This window comes from Cucurbita pepo, chromosome 11, assembly GCF_057944985.1.
Source record: "Cucurbita pepo subsp. pepo isolate OVF chromosome 11, ASM5794498v1, whole genome shotgun sequence".
Taxonomy (NCBI): Eukaryota; Viridiplantae; Streptophyta; class Magnoliopsida; order Cucurbitales; family Cucurbitaceae; genus Cucurbita; species Cucurbita pepo.
This window is the reverse complement of record NC_141808.1, coordinates 1,299,598-1,325,640: the sequence shown is the minus strand read 5'-3', so window position 1 is coordinate 1,325,640 and position 26,043 is coordinate 1,299,598. Positions and strand designations below refer to the sequence as shown.

Here is a 26,043-nt window from a genome sequence, read left to right as displayed (position 1 = left end):
CAAGAAAAGTGTACAAAGTCGAGGAATACTGAAGATGAAAAGAAAAAAAAAATGGCTTCGGAAGAGTCAAACAGCAGTAGAATGCATTATAGAGTCACAAATATGAAAGATCACTGGGTAGAGACTACGAATTAGACAAAGAGAGCTCCCGACTACAAGACTAAGACTACAATACAAGTCATGAGCGATAGCGAAACCAAGCCGGATCTGCTTTTTTATGTCGAAAGCTCAAAAACTAGCTATCTTATAGCAGACAACTAAGGCAAGCCTACTCAACAAATCTCATAAGTAAACTCGTATTTGCATCGCAACTAATAGAAAAAACCACTACCTCACTCAACGTCTAGTCTAGTAGTGGTTCGGATCTTGACCGGGTCAGAGCTTTCCAAGCTCTATGCTGTTGAGGAACTTCGTTTCAGTCTGACCTTGAGAGTGACGGCGATACGTAACGGGCAAAAATATACAATAACGGTTAGCGATGAGTTTGACGTGTTAATTTTCGTTCATAATTTTAACGGAATATATATATATATTTTTCTAAAACCACAAACCAAACATATTCTGAAAAGGAATAATAATAAAAAAAAAAATGGTGAAGTTAGGTTGGGCTATTGAGTAGTTGAAGTAAAGACGTTGTTATGAAATAATAATTTATGGAGTTTTGGACCTTTTGAAGTGATTGTGTCGCGTACTCATTTTTGCCCCCTTATATATATTCTTCCTAATCAAACACTGCCACCTCTTTGCCTCATATTAATCATGCCAACTCAGCTCACTATTAACCGGGATAGAAGAAAATTAAATTTAAATTAAATTAAAAATATATACCTTTTTTCCAATATTAAATGTTTTTTTTAATGTTAATTTTAAAAGTTACGAATATTTTTTAAATGTCGTGCTAACTGTAAGTATATTTTAAATTTTTTTCTGAAAAATAATTAGACGTATTTTTAAAGTTTTTAAAAAAATTTAAGATATTAATAAAACTTTATAAAACTAAAAAAAAAAAAAAAAAAAAAAAAAAAATTGAATTCTCCAAATGGAATAAATTATTAACTGCTAACCATAATAATATTTTATAAATTTTTTAAATTTTTTTTAAGGATATTATTTTAAAAATTGGAATTATAAAGGTATTTTTATTAATTTAGTATTAGTTTTTTAAATTTAAAACTATAAAAGAATTCAAAGCTTCAAATTTGCCCTAATTTAGTCGGCCCACAAGAAGTGTCGACGGCTTGAAGGTTATCGCGAACCCGTCCAACTTAAATTGGGCTTCGATTCAGTCGAGCCCACTAACGACACCAACGGTTAACCCTCTGGTTCGCGGGTTTTGTGTTCAGTTCTCCTTCTCCAACCGCCACTCTCTTCACAAGCCCTAAAATTCCCACGTGGGAGGGCTGCAGCGTTTTGCTCGACATCAATGATGGCGACCGCCTGGTTTTCGCTCGACTCTCGCCCGCCTCGTACAATAATGCGTTCACCCTTGCTGACATTGCCTCATCCCAAGTTGAACCTTTCAAGCCTAATGGTCAACACCAAGAAGTCGTAAGTAGAGTTTTTCTTTTTCTTAATGTTCCCTTAAAGATCTCTAGCTATCCGCTTTTTTAGGGACTCGAGCTAGAGACCGCTCCTCGCTAACATGAAAATAAATAAAAATGTGCAATTTTTTTAGGCACCTGAGCCACGTTACTCACTGATATGAAAATGAGTAAAAATGGGTCACTTTTCAAAGGACTCGAGCCACGTATCGTTATTCACTGACATGGAAATAAGTAAAAATGCTTAAAATTGAAAACACTTAAAAAAAATGGGCCGCTTTTCAAAGGACTCGAGCCACGTATCGTTATTCACTGACATGGAAATAAGTAAAAATGCTTAAAATTGAAAACACTTAAAAAAAATGGGCCGCTTTTCAAAGGACTCGAGCCACGTATCGTTATTCACTGACATGGAAATAAGAAAAAATGCTTAAAATTGAAAACACTTAAAAATATGTGCATATACTTTGTAATAGTCCAAACTTACCGCTAGTAGTTATTGTTTCTATTGAACTTTTCCTTCTATGCTTTTTCTTAAGGTTTTAAAATGTATTATCATATGGAGATGTTTCCACGTTCTTACAAGGAATGGTTCGTCCCCTCTCCAACCGATATGGAATCTCACAAAATTAGTAACTTTTAAAACGATGAAGACTGCTATCCACTAATTTCTTATAAAAAGTTTAGAAGTATATGATTATGAAATCAAATAATTGTAGGACATTACAATTTGTTAAGAATGAGAAATATAATTGAGATTGAAAGTATGTATTCTCATTGATATTCATAAGCTTTAAATAGGATATAAGCCAATCACTAATACCTACGAACGAAAATATAAATTAATTAAATATTGGGAATAAAATAAAATATATTTTCAATAAAAAAATAATATTAAGATATAATATCTAACGTAAAAATTATTTAATTTAGTGAACACAAATAAAAATTAAAAGTAAAAGTGCCATAATTACAAGGAGCTTATAGGGTTAAAAATTAAAATAAAAAAAAAACATTAAAAAGCTTATGAATAATTTGTTTGCGTGAAGGGAAAGTCTGGGTCATTACAACATTCATTCCCGCCTTAAATGATTGACTCATGTGGTTAACTTGTAAATTTATGAAAAATAAAATAAAATAAAAACCATATTTAACCTAAATAATAAATTGTCTACAAAAACCAGCTTCAAAAAAGTATTTATCTAACTTTATAAATGAATGGGTTAACCGTAACGAATATAAATGTGTCACAAAAAGCTTCAATTTTCAACACGTTTTTCTTTAACTTCAAGTACTTTTAAGAGTAAAAGAATACCCACAAAACCAACCCGAGCCATTTTAATATATTTTGTCATTATTCACATGATTCTAGAGAGGTTCAATATAAGCAAAATTGTGAGATCATTTAATAATCGAACTTATTCCGTTAAAAATTTGATCTAATAAAGTTTTAATTAATATAATTATTAATTTGTGATTTCAAGTATTACATATAAATTGTTTTTTTTTTTATTTCAAATTATAAAAAGTGACCAATTATAATATCACCAATAGTCATAAAAATAAATAAATAAATAAATAAATTTATTTATTTATTTATAAATGAGCTTAATTTAATTTTAATGATAATTGATATATTATTAAAAAAATTAGAAGGAAAAAAAATGGAGATTGGAATTGATTGGTATATATCCGTTCCCGCCCAAAGAGAAGCATTGGGGAGTCCGTTCCTGTAATTTTCACCATCCCTATTTTCTGATCTCTTTTTTAGTTCCGTTCCAAATATTTATTATTATTATTCCAATATTCCATCTCATTCTCTCTCCTCCTTCTATTCGCTCGCCGCTCTACGTACTCTTTCTCTTTCTTCTTTCCATCGGTCTTTTCTTCCCTTCTCTCTCTCTCTTTCCCTCCAATCTTCAAAAACCTCCACAACTCCCTCCCTTTTCCTCCGTCTTTCCCGATGTCGAACGCCGTCGAAGATCTCATCCTTCGCCACCGCCATCGCCACTCCGATTTCCGATTTCATCTCCTTCAATCTCACTCTCACCATCGCGATATGTCTTCGTCGTCTGCTTCTTCTTCTTCTTCTTCAGCTCCAGCTCTTCCGCCTCTTTGTTTACTTCAGTGTCATCGGCCTTTTCCGCCGTCGGATCAGTCCAACGCTTGCAACTGCCGTCATGCTCCCGGCGCACATTCTACAGTTGCTACGCTCGACGTGAGTTTCTTAGTGATCTTCTTTGTTTTGATGTTTGTTTGTTTTATGATTCCCGATGTGCGATCAATCTTCTTTGAGTCTTCATTTAGATTCGAAGATCGGTGTTTATATTCAATTATTGAGTTTGCGAGGGTTTTTAGGTAAAGATTGATGGATTTGTGAATCTGGATCGTGATTTTCTGCTTTGATTCGATTTCCTGATAATTAATGTGTAAATTGTTACTCAACCAGTAGAATTCTATCGAATTTAATTGAGTTGTCAAGATTTGGGATGCATTTTAAGTTTCTCTCTCTTGAACTTCTAGTAATAGATTTTTTTCTATTTTAGCAATTGTAATCTGCTTCCGCTTTTAGCGTAATGGAGTGCCTTTCTGTAAGATCCTATTCATGAATGTCGCAAAACATCAGCAAGCCTTTTTTTTCCTTATTTTATGAAAGTATTTAATCTCTTCAATATCAGAACCGATGATCTATATATCGATCTATTTTACTTATATATTTGTGTCTCCTTTCTTTAAATATTTATTGGTCAATATATTTATCTTTTTACAGTTGAAACGAACATATGGTATCAATGACTCTGAGGCCTTGGCTTGTGGACGAGTTGTAGCCTCTGAACAGAGGATGCGATCTAATGATTCTTTATGTAAACCAGTATCCAGTGCAAATGAAAAGCAAAACAAAAAGTTGAAGTTGCAGAAAAATTCAAAGTCGAGGACTCAAAAATCCGTAGACGGTAATTACAATATCCTTCTAGCTAAATGGTTATAGTTCATCGTATATGTTTTTATATTAATTCCGTGGATTTTCTTTTTGTTGTAGAGCCTATTGATGATCCTAATCTTTCTACCAACGGTCGGTACGACAGTTCATTAGGTAAAGTTGTGGTGAACAAATATGTAATAAAATCTTCAGAAATACACTTGGATCCGGCGGTTGAGATTTGAAACATTGTTTATTTTAATCGGCAGGGTTCTTGACAAAAAAATTTATCAGGTTAGTTCAGGAGGCTGAAGATGGAACACTTGATTTAAATAAAACTGCAGACGTATTAAAGGTATAGAATCTAATTTTTCTGCCTGGAAGGTCTTAGAGAAGCTCTTCAAATTAGCTGAGATTATTGTCCTCTACAAGTTTGATACTTAACTCTATCAATCATTTATTTCTTTGTTATAAGAATTTTAGAAATAATGTTTGATACAGGTTCAAAAGAGGAGGATTTATGACATTACAAATGTTCTCGAGGGAATAGGGCTTATAGAGAAAACGACGACAAATCATATACGTTGGAAGTAATTATATTATTATTATCCTTATTTCTCCATTGAAAACTGCAAAGTGCACTGAGTAATGATTTTAAATCTTGTGAACAGGGGATGCGAGAGGCGTGGGCCTCAAGAACTCAACGATCAAGTTGGTAAACTAAAGGTGCCTTGCATTATAGTCTTTGATATTTAAGATTTAAGATTTCAATCTCTTTTTTGTTATGTTTGGTATGATTATTTTACTAATACACATTTCAACTGGTCATACTTTGCTCTCCAATCAACATCTCGTAGTTAGTTCCTTTTAATTGTGAACCGTCTTTATGATGTTTGAACACTTATCAACTGAGTTTATTGTTTTAATTATATGTTCGTTACATCCAATGTCAAGTACATTTAATTGGAGAGGGTTTGGCCTTAAATTAAGTTCTCATGTTTATTCGTGAATTGAACATCAATGGTGGTAATTTGAGCTTTACTTTCAGTTTCGTTTGTGTAGTTATTGCTGAAACTTCATTCTGTTGTCTGTTAACTTGAATCTTTCTTGGTTGACATAGGTGAACTAAAAGTCGCATTATACTTGTAGCTAACTCCTTAAAATGCTAATACACTGTTGATGAGCTGCTTAAGTTGGGTAATACAAACAAGTAATAAATGTCAGAAGCTTATCCCATACAAAGAAGGTTATTTTAGTATCTAATATTTATTTAGTAGTAGAAAGTTTTAAAAAATGGCAAGTCACCTAATTGACACTTACTCGGCCTATTGGAAAGTGCCATGTTCAAACCTTTCTCCAAATAACGAGAATGATCTCTAGCTCACTGCCCCTCTACAAATTATATTCACAACATTCTCTAACTAACTTGTGGAGTAACATTCCCTTTTTTACCTTTATAGCATAGACATTTACCCTTGGGGCCTAACAGGTTATTAGAAATTGACGCTGACATTATGTCATGTTGATTGTTTGGGGGAACTCTAAATTCACCATCGAGCATATTGCTGAAGGTTTATAGTTCCAATCGATATGATGAAAAATATCAGTCGGCAGAATACTATAACTGGTACAGACTAATAAAAGTGGCTTTGGTCCTTATATAACTCTATGATTCGAACTCTCAGTTTGCATAGTCTAAATTTTTCATCATATTGTGATCTTATTACAGGCTGAAGTTAAAAGTTTATATGCAGATGAACATAGACTTGATGAACTTATAAGGTTGGTTGGGTTTTAGAAAATCAGACCCTTCTTCCTTCCCTTACCCTTAAGAAAAGAAAGGGAAAAAAAAAAAGAGCTTCACTGATTCTTTTTATGCAGGATGAAACAAGAACTTCTGAGAAATCTCGAGGAAAATGCAAATCACAGAAAGTAAGATTGTCCCGTCAAACTCTTTACTCATATCCAAGTTAGATTTTGCTTATTTTCTTTAATATTTGTCCCTCTTGGACTGTCAGGAACCTTTTTATAACGGAAGAAGATATCTTGCGAGTTCCTAGTTTCAAGGTCATTTTTCTTGAGCTATGGTAATTTCCATAAATTTCGCAAATTAAACAATCTTCTCTTCAACTCACTATTGTTCTGTTACTAATGAATTAGAATAAAACACTCATAGCAGTACAAGCCCCTCAAGCTAGCTGTATTGAAGTGCCTGATCCGGATGAGGTTGTTATCATCATAAGTTCATAGAATTTAGCAATTTTTCTAATCCATTAGCATTAGGATCTGATAAATCAGTTTCCTTTATAAACCAGGAAGCTTGTTTTTCTGAAAGGCAGTGTAGACTGATCATCAAAAGCACCACTGGGCCAATTGATTTGTACCTCTTGAGGTATATCACTCTGACGTCTTACATTGCTGCAAACTTAGCTCTTCTTGCTCGGAATTCATTTCACTTACTATTACACAACCTTCATCTCGAGATTCTGCCTCGCTTTTCGAATATCGATCTCGAACATGATGTAGTTTTTGTGCTTGTAGGACTGCAAAACAAGGGCCGGAAGAAAATAGTTCCAAGCAAGCGAAACTATCTTCTTCGGTACAGCAGAGGAATCCCAACATACATACCAACAATATTTGTTCTCCTTTCCACGAATTTCATGGAATGCAGAGAATCTTACCTTTATATAATAATGTAGGTCCATGTTTAAAGCTGAAAACCGCCATGAATTCAATGTTTACCAATCATTAATTTTCCCGTGCTCTCTTTTTGCAGATAGACGATGATTATTGGTTCCAATCGAATTCTCAAGTGAGCATTACGCACTTATGGGGTGAGGAACACAACTTTTAACTTGTCCTGGAAGACCAACCAATCAAGGACCTCTGGTTTTCTTTATGGAGGACGACACAACTTTTTTCCATAAAAGAGGTCAGATTTCGACACTTTTTCCATTTCCTACAGAAAAATTACCTCCGATAATAAAGAGAGCAACAATGAAATGTGTATCATCGCTCAGCTCAAAGATATAAAGTGTTTTGTCTCTTCTCCACAGCATTTTTGTCGAAAGAGGTATGCCGAGACCTCCTTACTTACAGTTTCTTATTTCCTTACTCTTTTTTAAATGCTTAGGGTAATTGATTGTGCTATTTATCTCCATATCTATATTTATATGAAATTGTAATTCATGATCTTGTTATTTAGACTATAAAACAAAGGTGCTATACCAATAAAAGGTATTGTTTTTCTTTATAAATTTATGTCTCTATTCCCTTGCTAACAAAATTAAGTGTGTTTAATTCCTAGGCGTATGTTTTGAGTCTCCACCCCCCTTGTATGCTAAATCACTAATTAACCTAAAAAATTAAGCTGATAGGTAATCTTATACCGAAAATACAATTTTAACAAGAAATAGATAAAGAGTGGAGGTAGAAAGAAATAAGAGGATAAAGTACTTTTTGATATATCTTTGATCTTTCATTGTTGCATTTTTCGTTATTGGGTTAATACTAGATTTAGTATGGAGTTTTCTTCCATACCAGCCATTTCATTTGGAAATTGGAAGAGTTTGTGGTATCATTATTTATACTTCTTAATATTTTTGTTCTGCCATTGCCAATCTCATTTGCCCTTTGCTTCCTCTTCCTTTTCCTCTTCATTTCCCGAATGAGTTGATGGTTCCTTTTGCGCCTGTAATCTCATTTATATCACATTGTTAGGACAACTGGCTACCGAAAGCCACGTGAATTAAAAACACAGTTCTGACTGAAGTCCAAATGCTCAACTGTGAGGGAATACGAATTCATCAGGTTTCATTATTTCTTTCATTTTTAAATAATATTTTTATTTTATTTATTTATTTTAAGAAAGCGAAACTTAGTTTGACAGGATCAATGAGATTTACTACAGGTTTTTTTAAAAATCAATTGACTAAGGGTAAATAAGTTCAGAAATATTTTTTGAGGCATAATATAATTTTGTTTTCGGAAAATGAAACTGAAAATTAACAAATTTTATTCTACAAAAAAAGAGATAAAATTGATAACTTTTTGTTTTTTTGTTTTTTTGAAAAAATAGGTCTAAGTTTAATTTAAGAACATGTCAACTTTTTTTAAACCTTAATAAAGATTCTTCTAATTAAGGTAAGAGACGTAATTTCTTTTAATTGGAGATTTACCATTAGAAACTCCATTCACATGTCAAAGGACTCAAAAACAAAAAAGAGACATTCTTCTATGAAGTAAAAATTAAGTATGTATTAAATTTATGCTATTTGATAACAACCTTTATAGAAGGGTAAAATGGTCACTACTTTCGAGAACAAGTTTCTATTCCATCTCTAAATTCAAAATATAACATTTTAATTTTCAAAATTTAGAAAATTGTTCTAAATGACCATGGAGTGAAGTTAACGGCAAATTACAAAATAAGGACAAATAGAAACTTATTTTTAATTCATTTTATTGCATATCACAATTAATTTATTTTTAAAAGTTGTGTATTTTGGCAGATGTTTGTTTATATATATATATTTTTTTTTGTCGGTAAAATAGTTCCTAGTAGAAACTAGATGCATTTGAACCGAGAATCATTTGATTTATTAAAAATATATATTTTCAATCAAAGTATTAAATATTTAAATTCTCAACCTAATATATTGAACTAAAAAAAGGTGCAAAACTAAATAGGAAAATCAGTTTTAATTAGATATGATAGTTATGTCTAATTTTCTAAAATTAGACTTATAAATACTATATCATCTATTAAAATTTTGTTTTGTTATTTAGTTTTTTTATAAAAAAATGTTTTCAAAATTAAATTCAAAACTTTGGAAAAATGGTGAGAACCAAGCATCAAATATAAAACTGAAAAGGAAATTGTTAGGAAACGTGTTCTAGTTTCCAACTTTTTAAAATTAAAGTTGTATTTTTTAAATTCTAATTGTTTTGTATTTATATCTAATTTTAAATTTTGATTAAAAAAACTCATTATATTTTTAAAAAGTTGAAAGATTAAACAATAATCACTTTCAACTCATTTTTTTAAAAAAATTTAAATTTTCACAACTTTAAAATTTAAAAAGTTGAATCACTCATTTTTTTAAAAAAAAAATATATTTCCATAAACACAGTTTTTAGTATCTACGATGTAAAATAAAAAAAAATTAAAAAAAAAAACAAAACAAAATAACCACTTCCCTAAAGTTTCTAAAATTTTCAAAAACACTTTTTTTTTAGTTCAGCTAGGTTGGAGAATTTGATCAGCTAATCTATCGACTTAATATTCAAATTGAAAATAACATAAAGCAATTATTAGACGCTGAAAAACCATTATGTTTAAAAGAAGGATGTTATAGCATTTACCTTTGGAGCAGCAGCAGTCGTTGATGGATGAGTATTGAACTTTGAAAGTATATCAAACAATGTTGTTTGATAGTAGGATGCAGCTCTGCGAAAGTAGGCAAAAGCAGCATCAGTAGCCTTGAGCTTGAACTCCGACAAGCTGCGGTCAATTACAGGCTCATGCTTTGAAACATATGGTCTGAAGAACGAATCATACACATCGTTTGCTCCCTGACAGTACAGTACACACGTGGTTCCCATAAAAAGGAGGAAATTATTGAAAATTTAAATGAGCAATTTCATTCCTCTAAGTTTTCATAAATAATATTTTTATATGTAATATAATTTTTTTTTTTTTTTTTTTTTTGGTCCAAGAAATGGGAAAGTTTTAGAATTTAAACCATTGTACCTCCTAAAAAAAAGTAAATGTATTGAATATAAATTGGATTCATTATAAGCAAGTATGAAAAGGTGACATGTTCCTAATTTTGTGTTAAAAAAAATATTTCTCCTCTACCAGTATCTAAACACATAATTAAACATTCCTTTCACATCTGGAGATTTAATTTGAGATTAAATTCAGACAAATATTTATATATATATATATATATATATATATATATATATATATATATATATATATTAACTCATATAGATTTATTATTTAATTTTATAAATCATACACTTGAACATGGAAGAAAATTTTTTTAAATCAATCAATGATAATGAAACCTGAAGTAAAATTGACATGTAAAAGCTATATATATATATATATTACCTTCGTTTTTGGATGCCATAGATAAACGAAGAGCGCCAACTTTGCTTCACCATAGAACGGAAACCTTCAAGCCAAAGAAAGAAAGTAGCTAATATGACATCAAAATGTCACGTTAAGAAATGGCTCAATAAAATGAAGAAAATTTCGGACCGTTATTCTGCAAAACTGTGTAAAAAGGATTTATGTACGCTTATATATACTCTTTTTTCTTTTTTCTTTTTCTAAGAAAACTATTCTGAATGCTTCCAAGGTTCTCAAATTAAAAGGAACCATACTTTATTTTATAACTGGAAAAGACTTTATATACTATAAACTATTCATGAATTACTGTACGGTTAGAAATTGTATTGGGACAAGATCCGGTCAATTTTTAAAAAATTTAAAACTAATGTTGGTAAGAATCAACAGTTTTTTCGGAGTGTAAATAATTTTACAAAAACAAACGGTTCAGAAGTCAGAGCAAGGCTCTAAGAGTTCTTATTTTCAAGAAAATAAAATTATTTTTTAAAGCAGCTTTGTGAATACTTCAACAGTTAGAAGAGGACAAAATTCAAGTTCATAGTTGCAGTTTCAAAAATTAGCAATCCACATAGAATTTCTATATTAAAAACAAATTGTCGTTTAAAACAATTCAGGATAATTTTTCGATAGGATTTCCAAATATCACCGGTACAACATTTAAAATTGAAAAAAGAAAAAAAAAATCACGAGAAGCCTACCATGAAATAAAAGAATCACCAATTCTCTCGAGGATTGTCAATACAGCCACCAGAATCCTGCGTCCACCAAGGTGTGAAACATTCAAAATCAAGAAATTATATTAGTACAAAGCCAGTATTGGAAAAAATGATGAGAAACTTGAATAGGAGTGCCACTTACCAGTACTGGCACCAAAAATGAAGTTGTTCAATCTCTGACCGGCTAGCTTCCATAGTTTTGTAGCACTCATAAGCAGGATAGGCATAGCCTAAAAGCATCCTACCGCCACAATGAAATTTGATCTAAGATCAACTTGGCAATTACAATTTGTGGAGCAAGAATTTTAAACATATAGTTCGAGATTATAATTATAAACATACGTGAGTCCTCTAGTGACTAGTGCTCCAATCATATTGTAGAGATCTATGTTTTGTAACAAAAAAGGAAGAGTTAGATAAATCGATTCCTAAAGTATAATTAGATTTTTTAATCAAGAAGAATTAATATGATAGGAGAAAGTGAATAGGCAGGGGAATATATAAAGCCAGATTAAACTACACAATCTTGTGAAAGAACATAAAACATAGTCGATTTTGGTGTCTATGGAATGCACAAAGGACGAAGGCATCCACACGAATACAAGCTAGAGTTTGGTAATCGGAACCTATCCTTCAGATTCCATGAGCATTCAGATGCAAGATGGAAACCAAAATAATAGTAGTCGAAGCAAAATGCCTCTAAGTTTAACGGCGCATAACGATAAACCACAAGAGATTTCATAATCGAGAAAGAAGACATTGCCAGACGATCGAACGAATTGATAATTAGTCGAAAAACAAGCGGAAAACAAAATCTCAAGCGTCATCAGAGTAATTAGTGTACCTCTCAAGAAACTATCAGAAAATTGTACAGGAAGATATATAAAGTAACGCGAAATGCAACAAAATCCGACTTCGACACGATCAGAGTACGATTCAACACAGGTAAATGATCGAGTAAAAACAGAAACAAAATCAAGACTAGCGAGAGAGAGAAGCCGATAAATACCTCTCTTCGTGTTGAGAATATAGTAGACTAACAGATCAAAAGATGAAAAAGCAGCCGAAAACGAGTGAGACTTGATCGAAACTCAATCCGGACAAAAGCTAAAAATCGAAGTACAGAATGCCGGAGTTCCGAGACGATCCGCGGCGGCGAAGTGGTCCGGTGAGCGGTGAGGCCAATTAGAAAACCACTGAGACCTCTCGGTTTCGCTCCGTTCACCAATCTGTGTAATTTTGATTTTTGCCGCGGAGGATTTTTTGAAGCGCGTTTTCGAAAAATGGAGGGCGTTGTGGGGCTATTTATATGGCAGCCCTTTGGAGAGAGAGACATGTGCGTAACCGCCTGGACTTGTGAACAGAGTCTGAACCCGCCTTTTGCCGCTTCCCTCCAATCTTTGGGATATGATCTTGCTTTGCAATACAATATTTAAAATTAAAATAAATTATAAATTACAAGTTTACTCTTCTTCACATATTAATAAATAATTTAATCTTTTAATTCTCACTAAATTTTCGAACTATGACTATGACTATCTAAAACGACATGAAACCATGTGATAGATTAAAGCTACTTGAATCAAATACGAGGGAGTGAGCTAATGGTGTAAGTTGTTTGGTTCAAAGGGCCCACAGTTTTAGGAGCTCAATCAATCATATTCAATCAATTTGGCCGGAAAGGGTGGTTTCTCAGTATAGTTAGCATACCATATCATGTTAACTATTGAAGGTTTAAGATTTTTTTTTTTTTTTTTTTTTTAAGTTAAGAGACTAGCATAATTTGTATAAATTAAAGGGTTAAATTTGTAATTTAACAAAAATAATCATGATGTCCAAGTAAAAGAGTGGTACATGAATGAACCGATGCTACATTCAAGTGAGAGTGATCGTAAGAATATGATGATTAAGAAAAATGTTTAAAAACTTTATAGGTATTACGTATATTAATAAGATACATGTTTTTCAGTAGTTTAATCAAGCGTGTTTGACTTAAAATAATATTTTTTTGAGTTTGAAAATTCAAATTTACCTACAATACACTACTTAACTAATTGAATAATGTTTTTTTTTTTTAGTGAAATTTGTTTCTATATTTAATAATTTTCAATTTTAACTAATTAATTCTATCCATATTGAAAAGTTTGCATTTTCCCAAATGATGATTGGCTTGTGAGGTACCTTAGGTCACAGCATGGATAAGAATAAATGCTAATGATAAACGGGGAGCGATTCAATTGCCCATTATTGGGTAAAGTATCAAAGGGAGCTAAGTTGTGAGCAAAGTATCGAGAGGGAGAGATTTGGACCATCAAAGTTAAGCATATTTAAATATTTTCATAAATTAAAATTTTAAAATAACTTCGTAAATTTTGTTTATAATTAATTTAAATGATAAATAATTAAATTATTGTTCAAAAGATCGAGTAATGATAAATAATTAATTTCATTTAAACATGATAATAATTTAATTCTTGAGGTGAATAATAATAATAATTATTATTATTATTATTTTGTAACCATATTAGGCAGCTGGGTGTGGCATGAATGGACCGAAGCCCAGAGCATAATGGGTTGGATTAAAATCTAACTTAAAAAAAGAAAAAAAAAAAAGAAAAGGGCTCTTCGGCTGAAACGACGCCACTGTGTCGAGCAAACACGTAATACGAAGACTCCGGCAAAAGCAGTGGCGCCGCCGCGTACGGAGGCTAGGGTTTTAGCAAGCGGTTAGATTTCGAGAGAATTTTAGGGTTTAAGGCCGAGAGAGAAGAAGGATGTTGTTCATTATAGGATTAGGATTGGGAGATGCAAAGGACATCACTCTCAGAGGCTTAGAATGTGTGAGGAAATGCGAAAAGGTTTACATGGAAGCCTACACTTCTCTCTTGTCCTTCGGTCTTGCTTCCGACGGTATTTCTTCTCTGGTACTCCTCTTCCTTCCCTAATCTCCCACACAAACTTCGTTTATCTTCGTTTTTCTCTGTTTTTGAGCTTCAATTTTCCAACAGGAGAAGCTCTACGGAAAGACTATTACAGTTGCAGATCGGGAAATGGTGGAGGAGAAGGCCGATCAGATACTCTCCGAGGCTCGTACCTCTGATGTTGCTTTTCTGGTTGTTGGCGACGCTTTCGGGTACGAAATTTCCATTCTAGTTTTTGTTATTGAATCTTGTATTTTTCTCACGGATTCACGATTCTGGATGATTCAAATGCCAAGATTATCACATATTAGAGAGAATTTTCATAAATTCGGGCTGTTTTTCATGCTTATATCAGGAAGAATTAAGAAATTATCATTCTTGATCCTAACTTCGGGAGAAAATTAATTTTATTTTGGCGATATTGAATTTATCTATAACAAAAAGAAAAAAATCTAGCTGATGATCTAATTGAATACAGAGCTACGACACACTCCGATCTGGTTGTTCGAGCAAAGAGTTTGGGGATTGAAGTCAGAGTGGTTTACAATGCATCTGTGATGAATGCAATTGGAATTTGTGGCTTGCAACTATATCGGTATGGGGAGACCGTTTCGATACCGTTTTTTACCGAAACGTGGAAACCGAGTAGCTTCTATGAGAAGATTCAGAAAAACCGTGGACTTGGTTTGCACACACTCTGCTTGTTAGGTGGGATTTTGTTCTTAATCTTGTATTAGTTGCTCAAGAACTGCTAATCTAACTTATGCATCAGACTAAGATATTACGACTTTGACATAAAAAGTAGTGTTGAAGTTAAGGTAATCCCATGGAATTGTGAAATATCGTGTTCTTTTAAAGGCATAACGTTTGTCTCGTCCCGTCCTATGTCTGAGGACTCGTTAGTATTTTGTTTAGTGTTGAATTGTATGTTTGAAATGCTAGAATTCCTTTACTGTAGCTGCTTGTTATTGTCGATTAGTCCCGCGTCGTATGTCTATTTCATTGACACGTCTGGTTAACATTATATTTCTCCAGATATACGAGTAAAGGAGCCATCGTTGGAGTCTTTATGCAGGTTTGTAACCGATCCCCAACGACTTAGGTCGATTAACGTTACTTGCAATGCTTCCCATGTTCTGATTTACCTAAACTTTTCAGGGGAAGGAAAGAGTATGAACCACCTAGATTTATGTCTATAAACACAGCAATTGAGCAGCTCTTAGAGGTTGAGCAAATGGAAGGACAATCTGGTATAAACACATAAATGACCTGTAATTTTTTGTTTAAGATTTTGTTTGCTCGATCGAGATTGTATCGATGACTGAATCTACCTTCCATTCTGTAATCGCTGAACAGAATAACATTCTTAAGCAAAGCTCGGAAAACTGGTGACTGGTGTGGTTAGGCTCCAAGAATCACGAGCTAACTTGATCGTCGGAGTTAACACCACACCGGTATTCCAAGCTTTGCCTAAGATCGTTTTTCAGTTTTGTAGGTAACAGAAATGACGGTATATCGTTTCATCCACATCGTATGCATAGGTGACAAATGTTTGTGACTGATTGATTGATTGATTGATTGATTGATTGATTTCATGCTGCAGTATACAATGACGACACGCTGTGTGTCGGATTTGCTCGTCTCGGAAGCGAAAGTCAGATGATTGTAGCGGGAACGATGAAGCAGTTGAGAAGTATTGATTTTGGGTCGCCTCTACATTGCCTTGTGATTGTAGGAAAGACCCATCCTGTTGAAGAAGAAATGTTGGACTTTTATAAATCTGGAACCGAGAATCTCGAACAGGACGTCGTCAACGTAGCTGTTTAATTCTTATCTCAAGGCCAAAATGGATATGATCCTTCAAATTTCAGGTTCAAGGTTTCAGAGCCTAGTTGTACCATTACATTTTCAAAAGCTGCAAAATCGGTTTATTTTCGGTTAAATTATCATTTTGATCCCTGTACTTTAGGTTAATTTTATTTTAGTCATTGTAATTTTCAAAATTTGAACTTTAGCCTCTATACTTTTTATAAATCGAAGGCGGTCCCTTTCAAAGGATTTTGGAGCATTGTGGATGGATGACCATTGGAATCAAATTTCTTGGTCTACAAATGCTTAGTCTTTTCCATAAGATGATATTATATACTCTGCTTTCACATGAACAAAACCCCCACCTCAAAGGGGAAATATTCTCTCTATTAAAGCTTCATTTCCATTTGTGGCTCTCATTCATTGGCTTTTCAAATTGCCTAAAATTATTTTTCTTTTTTTTGTAATTGTTAATCTTGTTCTTAATTATTGTCTGTTATTTGTAATTTTATTTACTTCCTTTTCCTTTTGTTAGTGTCGTTGATTAAATGCTCGTGGTCGGAGATGTCATATACAACAAAAAAAAAAACGATACATAATTGGACAGAATCTCTTGACTAAGCGGTCAAACATTTAAATTGCTCAAATCGACATGTTGAATGATTCTGAGTTTATAAGTGAGGAATACTACCTCCATTCATATGAGGCCTTTTGGGGAAACTCGAAGCAAAACAACGAGAGCTTAGGGTCAAAGTAGACAATATCATACTATTGTGGAGAGTCGTGTTTGTCTATCAAAGTTAATTGTGAGTTGACCGTATGATTGTAAGACGTTTTCGAGTTAGGATGACATGTTCATCTACCATTTATTTTACCGATCACCAATAAATCAAGACACTTAAAACCCATAGTAAAAATTTAGTCCATTTCAAGCATACCCATCTCCCTGTTTCCTTTTTCATTCATTATCTTCGTAAAATTCTCTATTTATTTTTTTTTAGAAATGAAGTTCTCTGCTAGATTTTCGACTTTTTAAAAAAATATTTCATTCAAAGAATTTAATATAGAATAATTTTCGTTTTTCAATATGATTTCTATTATAAAATGTAAAATATTTTAATAAATCAAATAATATCTCGTAAGAAAAAAAATATAATTGAGGAAAATCTCTCTCCACTCCCTTTTATATTCTGTCTTAATCGAAATCAGATCGAGTCTACGGCACGAGAGTAAATCAGAAAAAAAAAATCTTGCCAAAATAAAAAAAGAATGTGAGAAGCACGTGAGGTTATGAAGTGGGTGTGGAAAAGTGGAGCTAAAACGACAGAGATGGTCAAACAACACTGCGGGATTTGGAAGGTTTTACGTTTTGATGTCCCAAAAGACTCTTCTAATTTAGCGTTTGTTTCTTTTTGTGATGCAATCAGTTTTTTCTTTCAGCAAAAGCCATGCCCACGTGAACCTCTTTTTAGTACAATGTCTTTGTCCCAATAAAACAACTAACATCAATCCATTCTAACCCATTCTAACCAATTGAAATTATATCCTCTTCCATACTCACTCCCACTCGTGTCCTTTTCCAACCCTTTTTCCCACCCTCCACGCTACCTATCGTCTCGAGTTTCAATAATTCGTTCTACTAAATTCGAGCCACGACGCCCTGCCGTTCTTGTTCATGTACGATGGAACTCTGTCGATTGTCACATCGTTCTTCAAAACGTGTTCGCCTAAAAAAAGGGTAAATATGTCTTTTGATTCTTAAAAAAAATATAAGTACTAAAATCTTATTTCTAACCTATTTCGATATTTTTCGCATCTCGATTCAATAATTCGATGTGATGGAGGAGAGCTTTGACATTTTCATATTTTCTCACATAAAGTGAGAAGCTAAAAGTCCAATAAATACCGTCAAAGTGGACAATATTTGCTACCGGTAGACTCTGGCTGTTAGAAATGGTATTAGAACCAGGCAGCAAGGGGTATGTCAGCAAGGACACTGGCCCCCATGTAGATCCTACCTCGATTGGAGAGAGGAGAACGAAACATTCCTTGTAAGAGTATGGAAACCTCTTCCCAACAAATACGCTTTAAAACTACGAATATATTCGTTTCAATAATAAATAATATTTTATAAGAAAAAATATAATAAAATCTTTAAGGTATAACTGCAGATCGATAAATAGTAGAGCGAGATTCAATGAATTTTCGTCGCGATTCGTTCCAAGTTTTCTTTTGAGCTTCTTTGTCAAACCCACCACCTCGATCAATTTCGCTCTTAACTAGAAGAAGAATGCATGTCGTGAGTCGTTATTAAAGCTTATAAAACACGTCGTTGATTCTGTTGAAAGAGAGTATTTGTCGTTGTATGAATCTTATTCTCATTAACCGTCGAAGGAAGAAGACCTAACGGAGCAAAAACACACATGAAATGAGGAAGAAGAAGACTAGTTCGATTTAATAAGTTTGACCAGTTCGATCTTATCTGATATTCAATCTCTCGATTTTGAAACAGCCATAATTAATCCAAATTAAATTAATAAAAAATTCCCACTAGTTTTTGCTTTATTTACTCTTCTCTTTTCCTCTCTTTTTTTAAATTTAATTAAAAAAAAATATTGAAAGCTACATTCAAAGACCCATCAATTCCATTGAGAAATATACAACACTATAATTTATAAATATAGTTATTAATTTAATATCATCACCGACGTGGAAAAATGCTACAATATAATCGCTTACATAACTCACTATTGACCTAATCAGCTTCCTATCAAACAAATCAATCGGCAATATTTTTTTTTACAGATATTACAAACCAATACTACAATCATAATTCGATCTACAATGATTAATCTATACATATACTGTCACTAAGGTCAACGAGAAATGTCTGACTTTGTTGTATAACCGAGTTGTTGATCCATTTCCCAGCTCAGTTTCGCTACGCTGGAATGCTTTGGGACGTACTCCTGTTCACAAATGAAAATTGATAGATATAATTACATGATTGAGTTGGACCCTAAAAAAGAAGCGTTATGAAATATTTCGATTATTAAAAAAAAAATTCGATATTACTATTGACTTTTTACGAATATTTTAAAATCCTTCCAAACTCAAAAATATTATAATAGATTAGTGGATTGACCTCTAGCTTGGAGATGAGCTCATGGGCAGTTTGGGCAGAAACGATGATGCTACGGGCAGCTGGTGACACGAAGCCTTCGTCAACTGCTTTGTCAATGAACGACAAGAGCGAGTTGTAATACCCATCCACGTTCAGCAACCCTACCTGTAATATTTATTTATTTATTTTAATTAAATTAAAGCTTTTATTTACTTATCTTTAAATTAATTAATTAATTTATTTATTTGTACCGGCTTTTCGTGGATGCCCAATTGAGCCCAAGTGATGACTTCCAACAGTTCCTCCAATGTTCCGTAGCCACCTGTCAGTGAAAAAATGTTAAATAATTTACTTGTAAATTAAAAATTGTATTAATAAAGTCCAATTTTTGTAAAAAGAAAAAAATTAGGGGCGAAAATGTAAATAGGAAGAAATAGAAGTACCAGGCAAGGCAATAAATGCATCCGCTTGACGCGCCATCTCAGCTTTGCGTTGGTGCATTCCAGATACAGCTCTCACTTCTCCAATTGTCTCTCCAGTGATCTGAAAAAATATATATAAATAAATAAAATAATTAATTAATTACAATTTTATTTTTTTTTATTAAAAAAAAAAGAAATTTTAATTACCTCTCTTGGCATGAGAGATTTTGGGATCACTCTGCAATAAAACAAACCCAAATTGAATAAAACTAAGAGAGAAAGAGAGAGAGAGAGATGGGAGAGAAGATGAGAGAACCAATGATACCCTAACACGTGGCGTCCGCCGTCGTAGACGGCTTGAGAAACCAAGCCCATAAGCCCAATGCTTCCTCCGCCATAAACAAGGTCAATGTTCCTTTCGACCTGCGTTTTCAATTTCACACGTGTGAATTTCGAAATTCAAACTTCAGATTCTTCGATTTGTTCATCTTTTTTCTCTGATTGTTTCTAAATTTCGAAGAATTAAAGAAAGAAATTAAAAAAAAAAAAAGAACAATTAAAATACCAGTTGCTTTCCGAGTTGAATTGCGGCAATTTGATAGCTCGGATTCTTGCCGGAGCTGCTGCCGCAGAACACGCAGATACGACGGAACCTCGATTCCACCTCCGCCTCAACCGCCGCCGTACGGTGTATCTCTGCCTCTCGCCGCTCCACTTCCATTTTTCTTATTTTTGCAAAATTATTAAGAGAAAGAGAGAGAGAAAGAAGAGACGATGTGGGTGCAGGGAGAAATGGTGGGTGGAAAAGGCCCATTTTTATATCCCAAAAAGGTGACGAGTTTCAAGGCCCACCACTCAAATTCTCCTCTATTTCTCGTTTCGTGATATATCGTATTTATAGTTTATAATAATTATTATTTTCTTGCCTATCGTGAATGAACCTAGCAAATAATATGTGAAGCAAACTATATAATAAAACAAATAATTAAGAGCGTTATGCGTGGGGGAGTTTAATACATTAAATTACATCAAATATTTGCGATTGACACCCACATTATTAATTCAAACAAATTAGCTTTTGTTCTTGTCATGTCGTACTTTAGCCGTATATAGTAAAGAGAAATTGGATAATTAAATAATATTAAAATAACTCGATTTATAATTTTAGGTCACGGGTCTCTATTTCCAAATTTTTGTGAAATCAACTTTTTATTTTAATTAATTCTCTTTATTATTGCATTTCGAGAAAGAGCTACAATTCTTGGTTATTTATTATCTAATGATTATTTAGTAAGATTTTGAAAATTTTAAAAATTTCTTCAAATTCCTTTAATTAATTTTAAAATTTAGTGCGATTTTAATTAATTTTTATTGAAATTAGTTCAATAATAATAATATGATTAAAATTATAAAAATTAAAATTGAACCAGCCACCCAAATATTATTTTAGTTTAATTATTAATTTATTGTTATATACATCTAAAATAAATGAAACTGAAATTAATTTTTAATAAAATATAAAAATGATAAAATATTAGTAAGTCTAAGAAAAGTGGATATATAAATTATATAGCAAAAACAATTTGAAGGGAAGGTTCCAAGAAAGGCACCTTCATAAACAGGTCAAAGGCAATCCTTTTCGAAGAGTTTTCAAGAAGAATTGAGGAAGAAAACGACGCCGTACGCTCCATACAGCACCCACGTGGCCTCTCCTCCAGAGCTTCCTTTATGCTTCAAAATTCCTCAATTTGGCCCACTTATTGGAAAACATTATAAATTCATACATTTATTATATACCAAATTTATTGCATCTATTTAATTTTTAATTTTTAAATAATTATTAGATATAGAATTGAAGTTCAATAATCTAAAATATATAAATCAAAATTTTAAAAACCAAAGTTTAAGCCTAAAATTATAATTTGATTAATAAATTTATTTTTTTTCAACTTTTAAAATGAAAAATTAATAAAATATTATTTTTTAGGAGCTAAGTATCATGGTCATATTTGTCTAAAATGTGTTGCCCGTAGCATGCGAGCAAACAATTTCTCTCGAAACGTGACTCGAGGTTTGACCATACGTTAAAATTGTCCGTAAAATTCGATTTTTACCTGGCTAGCTTGCAATTATTAATTCACTGCCAAAAACGATATAATATTTTAATTAGATCTTTAACACGCAACCATAAAAGAAAATTAGATTTGATTTAATTTAATGTGTGAGAATATCTTTAGGCACAAAATTTAAAAGGTTCACAAGATTAGAAAAAAAAAACAATTATTTATAGCTTTTGAAATTATTGTATATAAAATAATTAATATCATATAATATTTGTATATGGTGATTTGTTACAAAGTCATCCATATCAACGGCCAAAATTCCACTTATCCAACGGTGTGAATCGTGCAAATCGAATATATTACATCGTCACATTCCACAGTCAACTAAAAGTCTAAAAACTTTATTTATTATTTTTTAAATTTTTTATAAAATATTGTCGTGATCAAATCTCTAATTAATTATTTATTTTTAAAAACATTTTTTAATGGGCAAAGACTCCAAGAAGTTGTGGGCAAATAGATTCTTGCGGGATTTTAGCCTATTTTATCGTAGATTATATTCTGGTTTCTATTCGTCGTCGTTTTATTCCATCATTTATTTTTTCTAATTTTTTTTCTTAATTAACAATAATAAATACCTTATTTATCCAAATTATGCCCAAATTACTATTTTATTTGAAATTAATGTTTGGTATAATCATTGCGATTAACAACTTAAACTATCTTAATTAGTTTACCTGTAACCTAAATATATATGTAAAAATTACTGTTGATTAAATCACATTAAAAAGTAACAAATTGTAAAAGATTTGATTCTTGAATCGGAATAATTAATATCAAACAACTTAAACTATCTTAATTAATTTACCTGTAACCTAAATATCTATGTAAAAATTACGGTTGATTAAATCACATTAAAAAGTAACAAATTGTAAAAGATTTGATTCTTGAATCGGAATAATTAATATCAAAACTATATAATATATGATATTAAATACGACCACGTAGAACATGTTTGCATTTTTGGAGGTATGGGTTGGCACTGGGGAACATTCAAGTTGATTTTTTAAAATAATAATAATAATGCCAAAACATACTACGTAATCCAAATTATTAATTTCAATATCTAAGTTTCATAAATTAATGATTAGTTCATATCCCTCTTGTGACTATATTATTCAATTACATTATTATTAACCCTTTTATTTTTCATTGGGTTATTGTCTAATCTTTTTGATCGAACATCTTAAAAAATATATAGAGACAAAAAAAAAAAATAGTGAAACTTTCGAGTCTCAAGAAATGACAGATCTATTCACTGCATTAATAACCCGAGTTAGAAGGCAAATTCTTTGTGTACACATTTTCTTAAGTCGAAATGATAAACGATTGGAGGGAGGAAAAGTTTCTTTTTTATGTGTTCTTTTCCTTAGCCTCTCGTGTCTGATATATGGATCCAATAAAATTTATAAAAATATAAAATCGAGTTGAAAGAATCTTTTATTTATATATATATATATATATATATATATATATATATATATATATATATATATAATTCATATTTTTGTGATTTTATTAATGAAAACCAAGATCTAACATATATATATATATTTTGTTTAGATTTTGGAATCTAAAAAATGGGATGGGATGTGCTTGAAATTAGATTATAATTAAATTAATATGGGGAAGTCAACACCAATCTTTGTATGGATGTGTGTCGTACATGGCCCATGAAATGCCAATCTCAACTACATTTTCATATCCAAAATATAAAGTTTAATATTCACATCTTAGTTGTACACAAGAATTTCATGGCTGACGTGAAGCTTTTAAACCTTATCTATTTCACACCTAAACCTACCCGAAATAAGAAAAGCGTATGTCATTCATACTCTCGAATACATCAGGTTGTTCATAATTTAGTCTAAAAAAAGTGTATAACTTTAACCGACCTAGTTATCGTGTTAAGTTTGAATATCTACTTCCGTGATAAACTAACAAAAAAAAAAAAAAAATTCGAATTTTCTAATTTTTGAATTCTCTTTATATGAGTGAAATCGGACCGAAAATAGACTAAGGTTGTAAGACCAGCTTAAAGGAGATCCATGAGTTTTGAGTGACTAGGCTTGCTCGAAATTTATTAGGCTTGAAACTCCATTTCAATGGTCCCACCTACACTAGCCGAACCAAACCGAATCTAGTTCGATTAAATATGGTACGCATCTTCCTAAAATCCTAGACCCAAAGTATATGCTTTGATTCGTATATGAACCGCTTTATTTTTATAATTTTTATTATCCACATAAACTATAATATAATATAAGTATCTATATTGGGCCATCCTGAATACCCACGTAAAGTGGCTAACATAATGGGCCAAGAAGCCCATTGAGTAAATGGGCCGTATGCTTAGGCCCGTTAGTTACGGTATTCATCGGCCCAACAAAATGATGGATTTAAAAAGGAGTTTGGTAAAATTACTGTATTTTTTTAACGTACCCGACCATATTTATTTTTTAAAATATAGCTGATTAATGACCCCAAATCTCGAACTATTTTTCCAAATTAGATTTTTTTTTATTTAATTTACTATCTCTCTTTTATTTTTATATAATTAAACAAATTAATTGTAAAATTTGACTTAAAATTTAATTATAAATTAATTAGAGTTTCATTTTATTTATTTATTTATTTTGGTGGGTGGACAAAATTATGAGTTCAAACGTTTTGGATAATGGAAGTCGGTGAGGGAACAGATAACCTGAATATTCAATTCATTTAATTTTGTCAATAAATTTTTTTTTTAAAAATTAAATATTAGGTTGAAAATTTGGGCGGTTTATTTCTGAGGAAGGGCGGTTGGACCATTGAAATATTGTCTGTTTTGGGCCGAACCAATCCCGCACTAATGGGCCCATTTGAAGAATTTAATTTTCGTATTCTAAATTAATTTTTTCTTTTATTTTTGGAATTTGAAAACGTGCAATTTTCTCATATATTATATTAATAATAAGACCATATTTTCAAGACAAATAAAGTCAATTAATAATCTAAAATAAATAAGATAAAATTTAATTTCACTTGAATTTTTTTAATTGGGGGAGATTATATTTTGATGAATAATCGTGTATAATTTTTTTAATTAATTTTATAATCGGCACCGACCGTCAACCGTCGATGATAACGAGATTCTACATTTGTTGGAGAGAGAGGAACAAAACATTTTTTATAAGGATGTGAAAACTTCTTACCGATATCAAAAGCTTGAGAGAAAGCCCATAAGGAAAAACTTATCTGTACGTGAGCTTGAGTTGCTATAAATGGTATCAGAGTCAGACACCGAACGGTTTGCCAATGAGAACGCTGGCCCCCAAAGAAGGTAAATTGTGATATCTCACGTTCATTAGAGAGAGAAACAAAACATCCCTCGTTAAGAAGTGGAAATCTTTCTAATAAAAAAAGAGAGCTAAGATTAGGGATAGGGTAGGGTTCATATAGTGCCCTAAAGAACATGGGTCAGTTTAATTTAAGAAGAAGGGGATGTTTGGGCAGCCCCACACGCAAGACACAATTAATTAATTTCAAGTGATTAATTACACCTTAATTTGACATTGGAACCACCTTTTAATTTTGGGCACACCAAATTTGTATCCTATTTAATTCAATTCACGTCATATTTCAATCTTTTAGATCGACTAATAATAAATTTGAGCTCTTTTTACGACGTGAGATATTTAAATAAAATAAATATTTAGTCACTTTCTTAAAGTACTTTCTATCGAACACTTTTTCAAATTTCGTTCAATGCACGTTTGTGACAAAAAAAAATAATACAGCCAAACTAGCTATATTTGTACATTACCCCTATAAAATCATATATCACTACGATCTATTTTTAATTTATATATTAATTTTTTGCGTTTTAAAAATAATTTTAAATAGAAATATATGTTTAAAAATCACGTATTTTAAAATATTTATACATACTAAAATTAAAAGTTAATTTATGTTTTTTACTAGCTCAAAAAATAAACTATTTTTGTTAGAGAAATATATTAATCTAAGTATTATCATTGTCAGCTTTATTGTCTCCAATCTAAATGAAGAGAGAGAGAGAGAGAGGACATAGACAACTGGTGAAGCGCGTGAGCCACTCTGTGTAGATCGTACGGATGTTTTAAATAAATATTTTTAAAATTTTTATTTTTATTATATTCTAGCTTCTCCTTCTTCACTTCACTTAAACCTAATCCAATTATTTCCCCTTAATTATATGCATTAATCATAATCTTCTTTGCATTTTTTGTTCTTATTATTTATTTAATCCCATATTCCAACTCTAATTATATATAAATATATATATTTGATGTTCGAATAAAAAT

The 26,043-nt window shown here is 31.7% G+C and overlaps 4 protein-coding genes across 7 annotated transcripts; 2 read left to right on the top strand and 2 right to left on the bottom strand.

Moving 5' to 3' along the window:
- The first annotated feature begins 3,352 nt into the window (after positions 1–3,352).
- On the top strand, positions 3,353–9,003 carry LOC111806079 (transcription factor E2FC). 2 transcript variants are annotated; one of them, XR_015422912.1, is made up of 14 exons: positions 3,353–3,759; positions 4,312–4,495; positions 4,582–4,635; positions 4,731–4,816; positions 4,963–5,051; positions 5,133–5,187; positions 6,191–6,243; positions 6,343–6,393; positions 6,480–6,528; positions 6,622–6,687; positions 6,777–6,853; positions 7,003–7,156; positions 7,238–7,534; positions 8,182–9,003. XR_015422912.1 is itself a non-coding variant. In XM_023691429.2 (13 exons), exons 1-13 carry the CDS (start codon positions 3,505–3,507, stop codon positions 7,313–7,315), a joined length of 1,251 nt encoding a protein of 416 aa, XP_023547197.2. In that variant the 5' UTR covers positions 3,353–3,504; the 3' UTR covers positions 7,316–7,718. The 2 variants fall into 2 exon arrangements, 1 of the variants encoding a protein (XP_023547197.2); XM_023691429.2 differs by lacking the exon at positions 8,182–9,003 and having other exon boundaries at positions 7,238–7,718.
- LOC111806083 (putative HVA22-like protein g) lies at positions 7,892–12,693 on the bottom strand. 2 transcript variants are annotated; one of them, XM_023691433.2, is made up of 7 exons: positions 12,329–12,693; positions 11,662–11,704; positions 11,462–11,560; positions 11,302–11,358; positions 10,583–10,646; positions 9,826–10,035; positions 7,892–8,152 (listed from the first exon to the last, which is right to left on the bottom strand). In XM_023691433.2, exons 2-7 carry the CDS (start codon positions 11,691–11,693, stop codon positions 8,084–8,086), a joined length of 531 nt encoding a protein of 176 aa, XP_023547201.2. In that variant the 5' UTR covers positions 11,694–11,704; positions 12,329–12,693; the 3' UTR covers positions 7,892–8,083. The 2 variants fall into 2 exon arrangements, with proteins under 2 accessions (XP_023547201.2, XP_023547202.2); XM_023691434.2 differs by lacking the exon at positions 11,662–11,704.
- Positions 12,694–13,904: 1,211 nt separating this feature from the next.
- Positions 13,905–16,298, top strand: LOC111806080 (Tetrapyrrole (Corrin/Porphyrin) Methylase). Its single transcript, XM_023691430.2, has 6 exons — positions 13,905–14,243; positions 14,328–14,452; positions 14,719–14,948; positions 15,276–15,315; positions 15,399–15,490; positions 15,844–16,298. Exons 1-6 carry the CDS (start codon positions 14,094–14,096, stop codon positions 16,065–16,067), a joined length of 861 nt encoding a protein of 286 aa, XP_023547198.2. The 5' UTR covers positions 13,905–14,093; the 3' UTR covers positions 16,068–16,298.
- A 2,399-nt stretch (positions 16,299–18,697) lies between these two features.
- Positions 18,698–20,379, bottom strand: LOC111806082 (cytokinin riboside 5'-monophosphate phosphoribohydrolase LOG1). Of its 2 annotated transcripts, XM_023691432.2 has the most exons (7): positions 20,161–20,379; positions 19,921–20,018; positions 19,803–19,833; positions 19,617–19,716; positions 19,425–19,495; positions 19,195–19,338; positions 18,698–19,018 (listed from the first exon to the last, which is right to left on the bottom strand). In XM_023691432.2, the coding sequence occupies exons 1-7, from the start codon at positions 20,314–20,316 to the stop codon at positions 18,926–18,928; spliced, it is 693 nt and encodes a 230-aa protein (XP_023547200.1). In that variant the 5' UTR covers positions 20,317–20,379; the 3' UTR covers positions 18,698–18,925. The 2 variants fall into 2 exon arrangements, with proteins under 2 accessions (XP_023547200.1, XP_086984494.1); XM_087128368.1 differs by having other exon boundaries at positions 19,803–20,018.
- Positions 20,380–26,043: the final 5,664 nt, after the last annotated feature.

Coding starts and splice junctions, on each gene's coding strand:
- LOC111806082 (XM_087128368.1), bottom strand. CDS start 20,316: ATGGAAGTGGAGCGGCGAGAGGCAGAGATACACCGTACGGCGGCGGTT. Junction 19,717..19,802: donor AATCTCTCATGCCAAGAGAG/GTAATTAAAATT, acceptor ATATTTTTTCAG/ATCACTGGAGAGACAATTGG. Junction 19,496..19,616: donor TGCATTTATTGCCTTGCCTG/GTACTTCTATTT, acceptor TTTCACTGACAG/GTGGCTACGGAACATTGGAG.
- LOC111806079 (XM_023691429.2), top strand. CDS start 3,505: ATGTCGAACGCCGTCGAAGATCTCATCCTTCGCCACCGCCATCGCCAC. Junction 5,052..5,132: donor ACAAATCATATACGTTGGAA/GTAATTATATTA, acceptor TCTTGTGAACAG/GGGATGCGAGAGGCGTGGGC. Junction 6,688..6,776: donor AAGTGCCTGATCCGGATGAG/GTTGTTATCATC, acceptor TTTATAAACCAG/GAAGCTTGTTTTTCTGAAAG.
- LOC111806080 (XM_023691430.2), top strand. CDS start 14,094: ATGTTGTTCATTATAGGATTAGGATTGGGAGATGCAAAGGACATCACT. Junction 14,453..14,718: donor GTTGTTGGCGACGCTTTCGG/GTACGAAATTTC, acceptor AATTGAATACAG/AGCTACGACACACTCCGATC. Junction 14,949..15,275: donor GCACACACTCTGCTTGTTAG/GTGGGATTTTGT, acceptor ATATTTCTCCAG/ATATACGAGTAAAGGAGCCA.
- LOC111806083 (XM_023691433.2), bottom strand. CDS start 11,693: ATGATTGGAGCACTAGTCACTAGAGGACTCAC. Junction 11,561..11,661: donor CTAGTCACTAGAGGACTCAC/GTATGTTTATAA, acceptor TTGTGGCGGTAG/GATGCTTTTAGGCTATGCCT. Junction 10,647..11,301: donor GGTGATTCTTTTATTTCATG/GTAGGCTTCTCG, acceptor TTTGGCTTGAAG/GTTTCCGTTCTATGGTGAAG.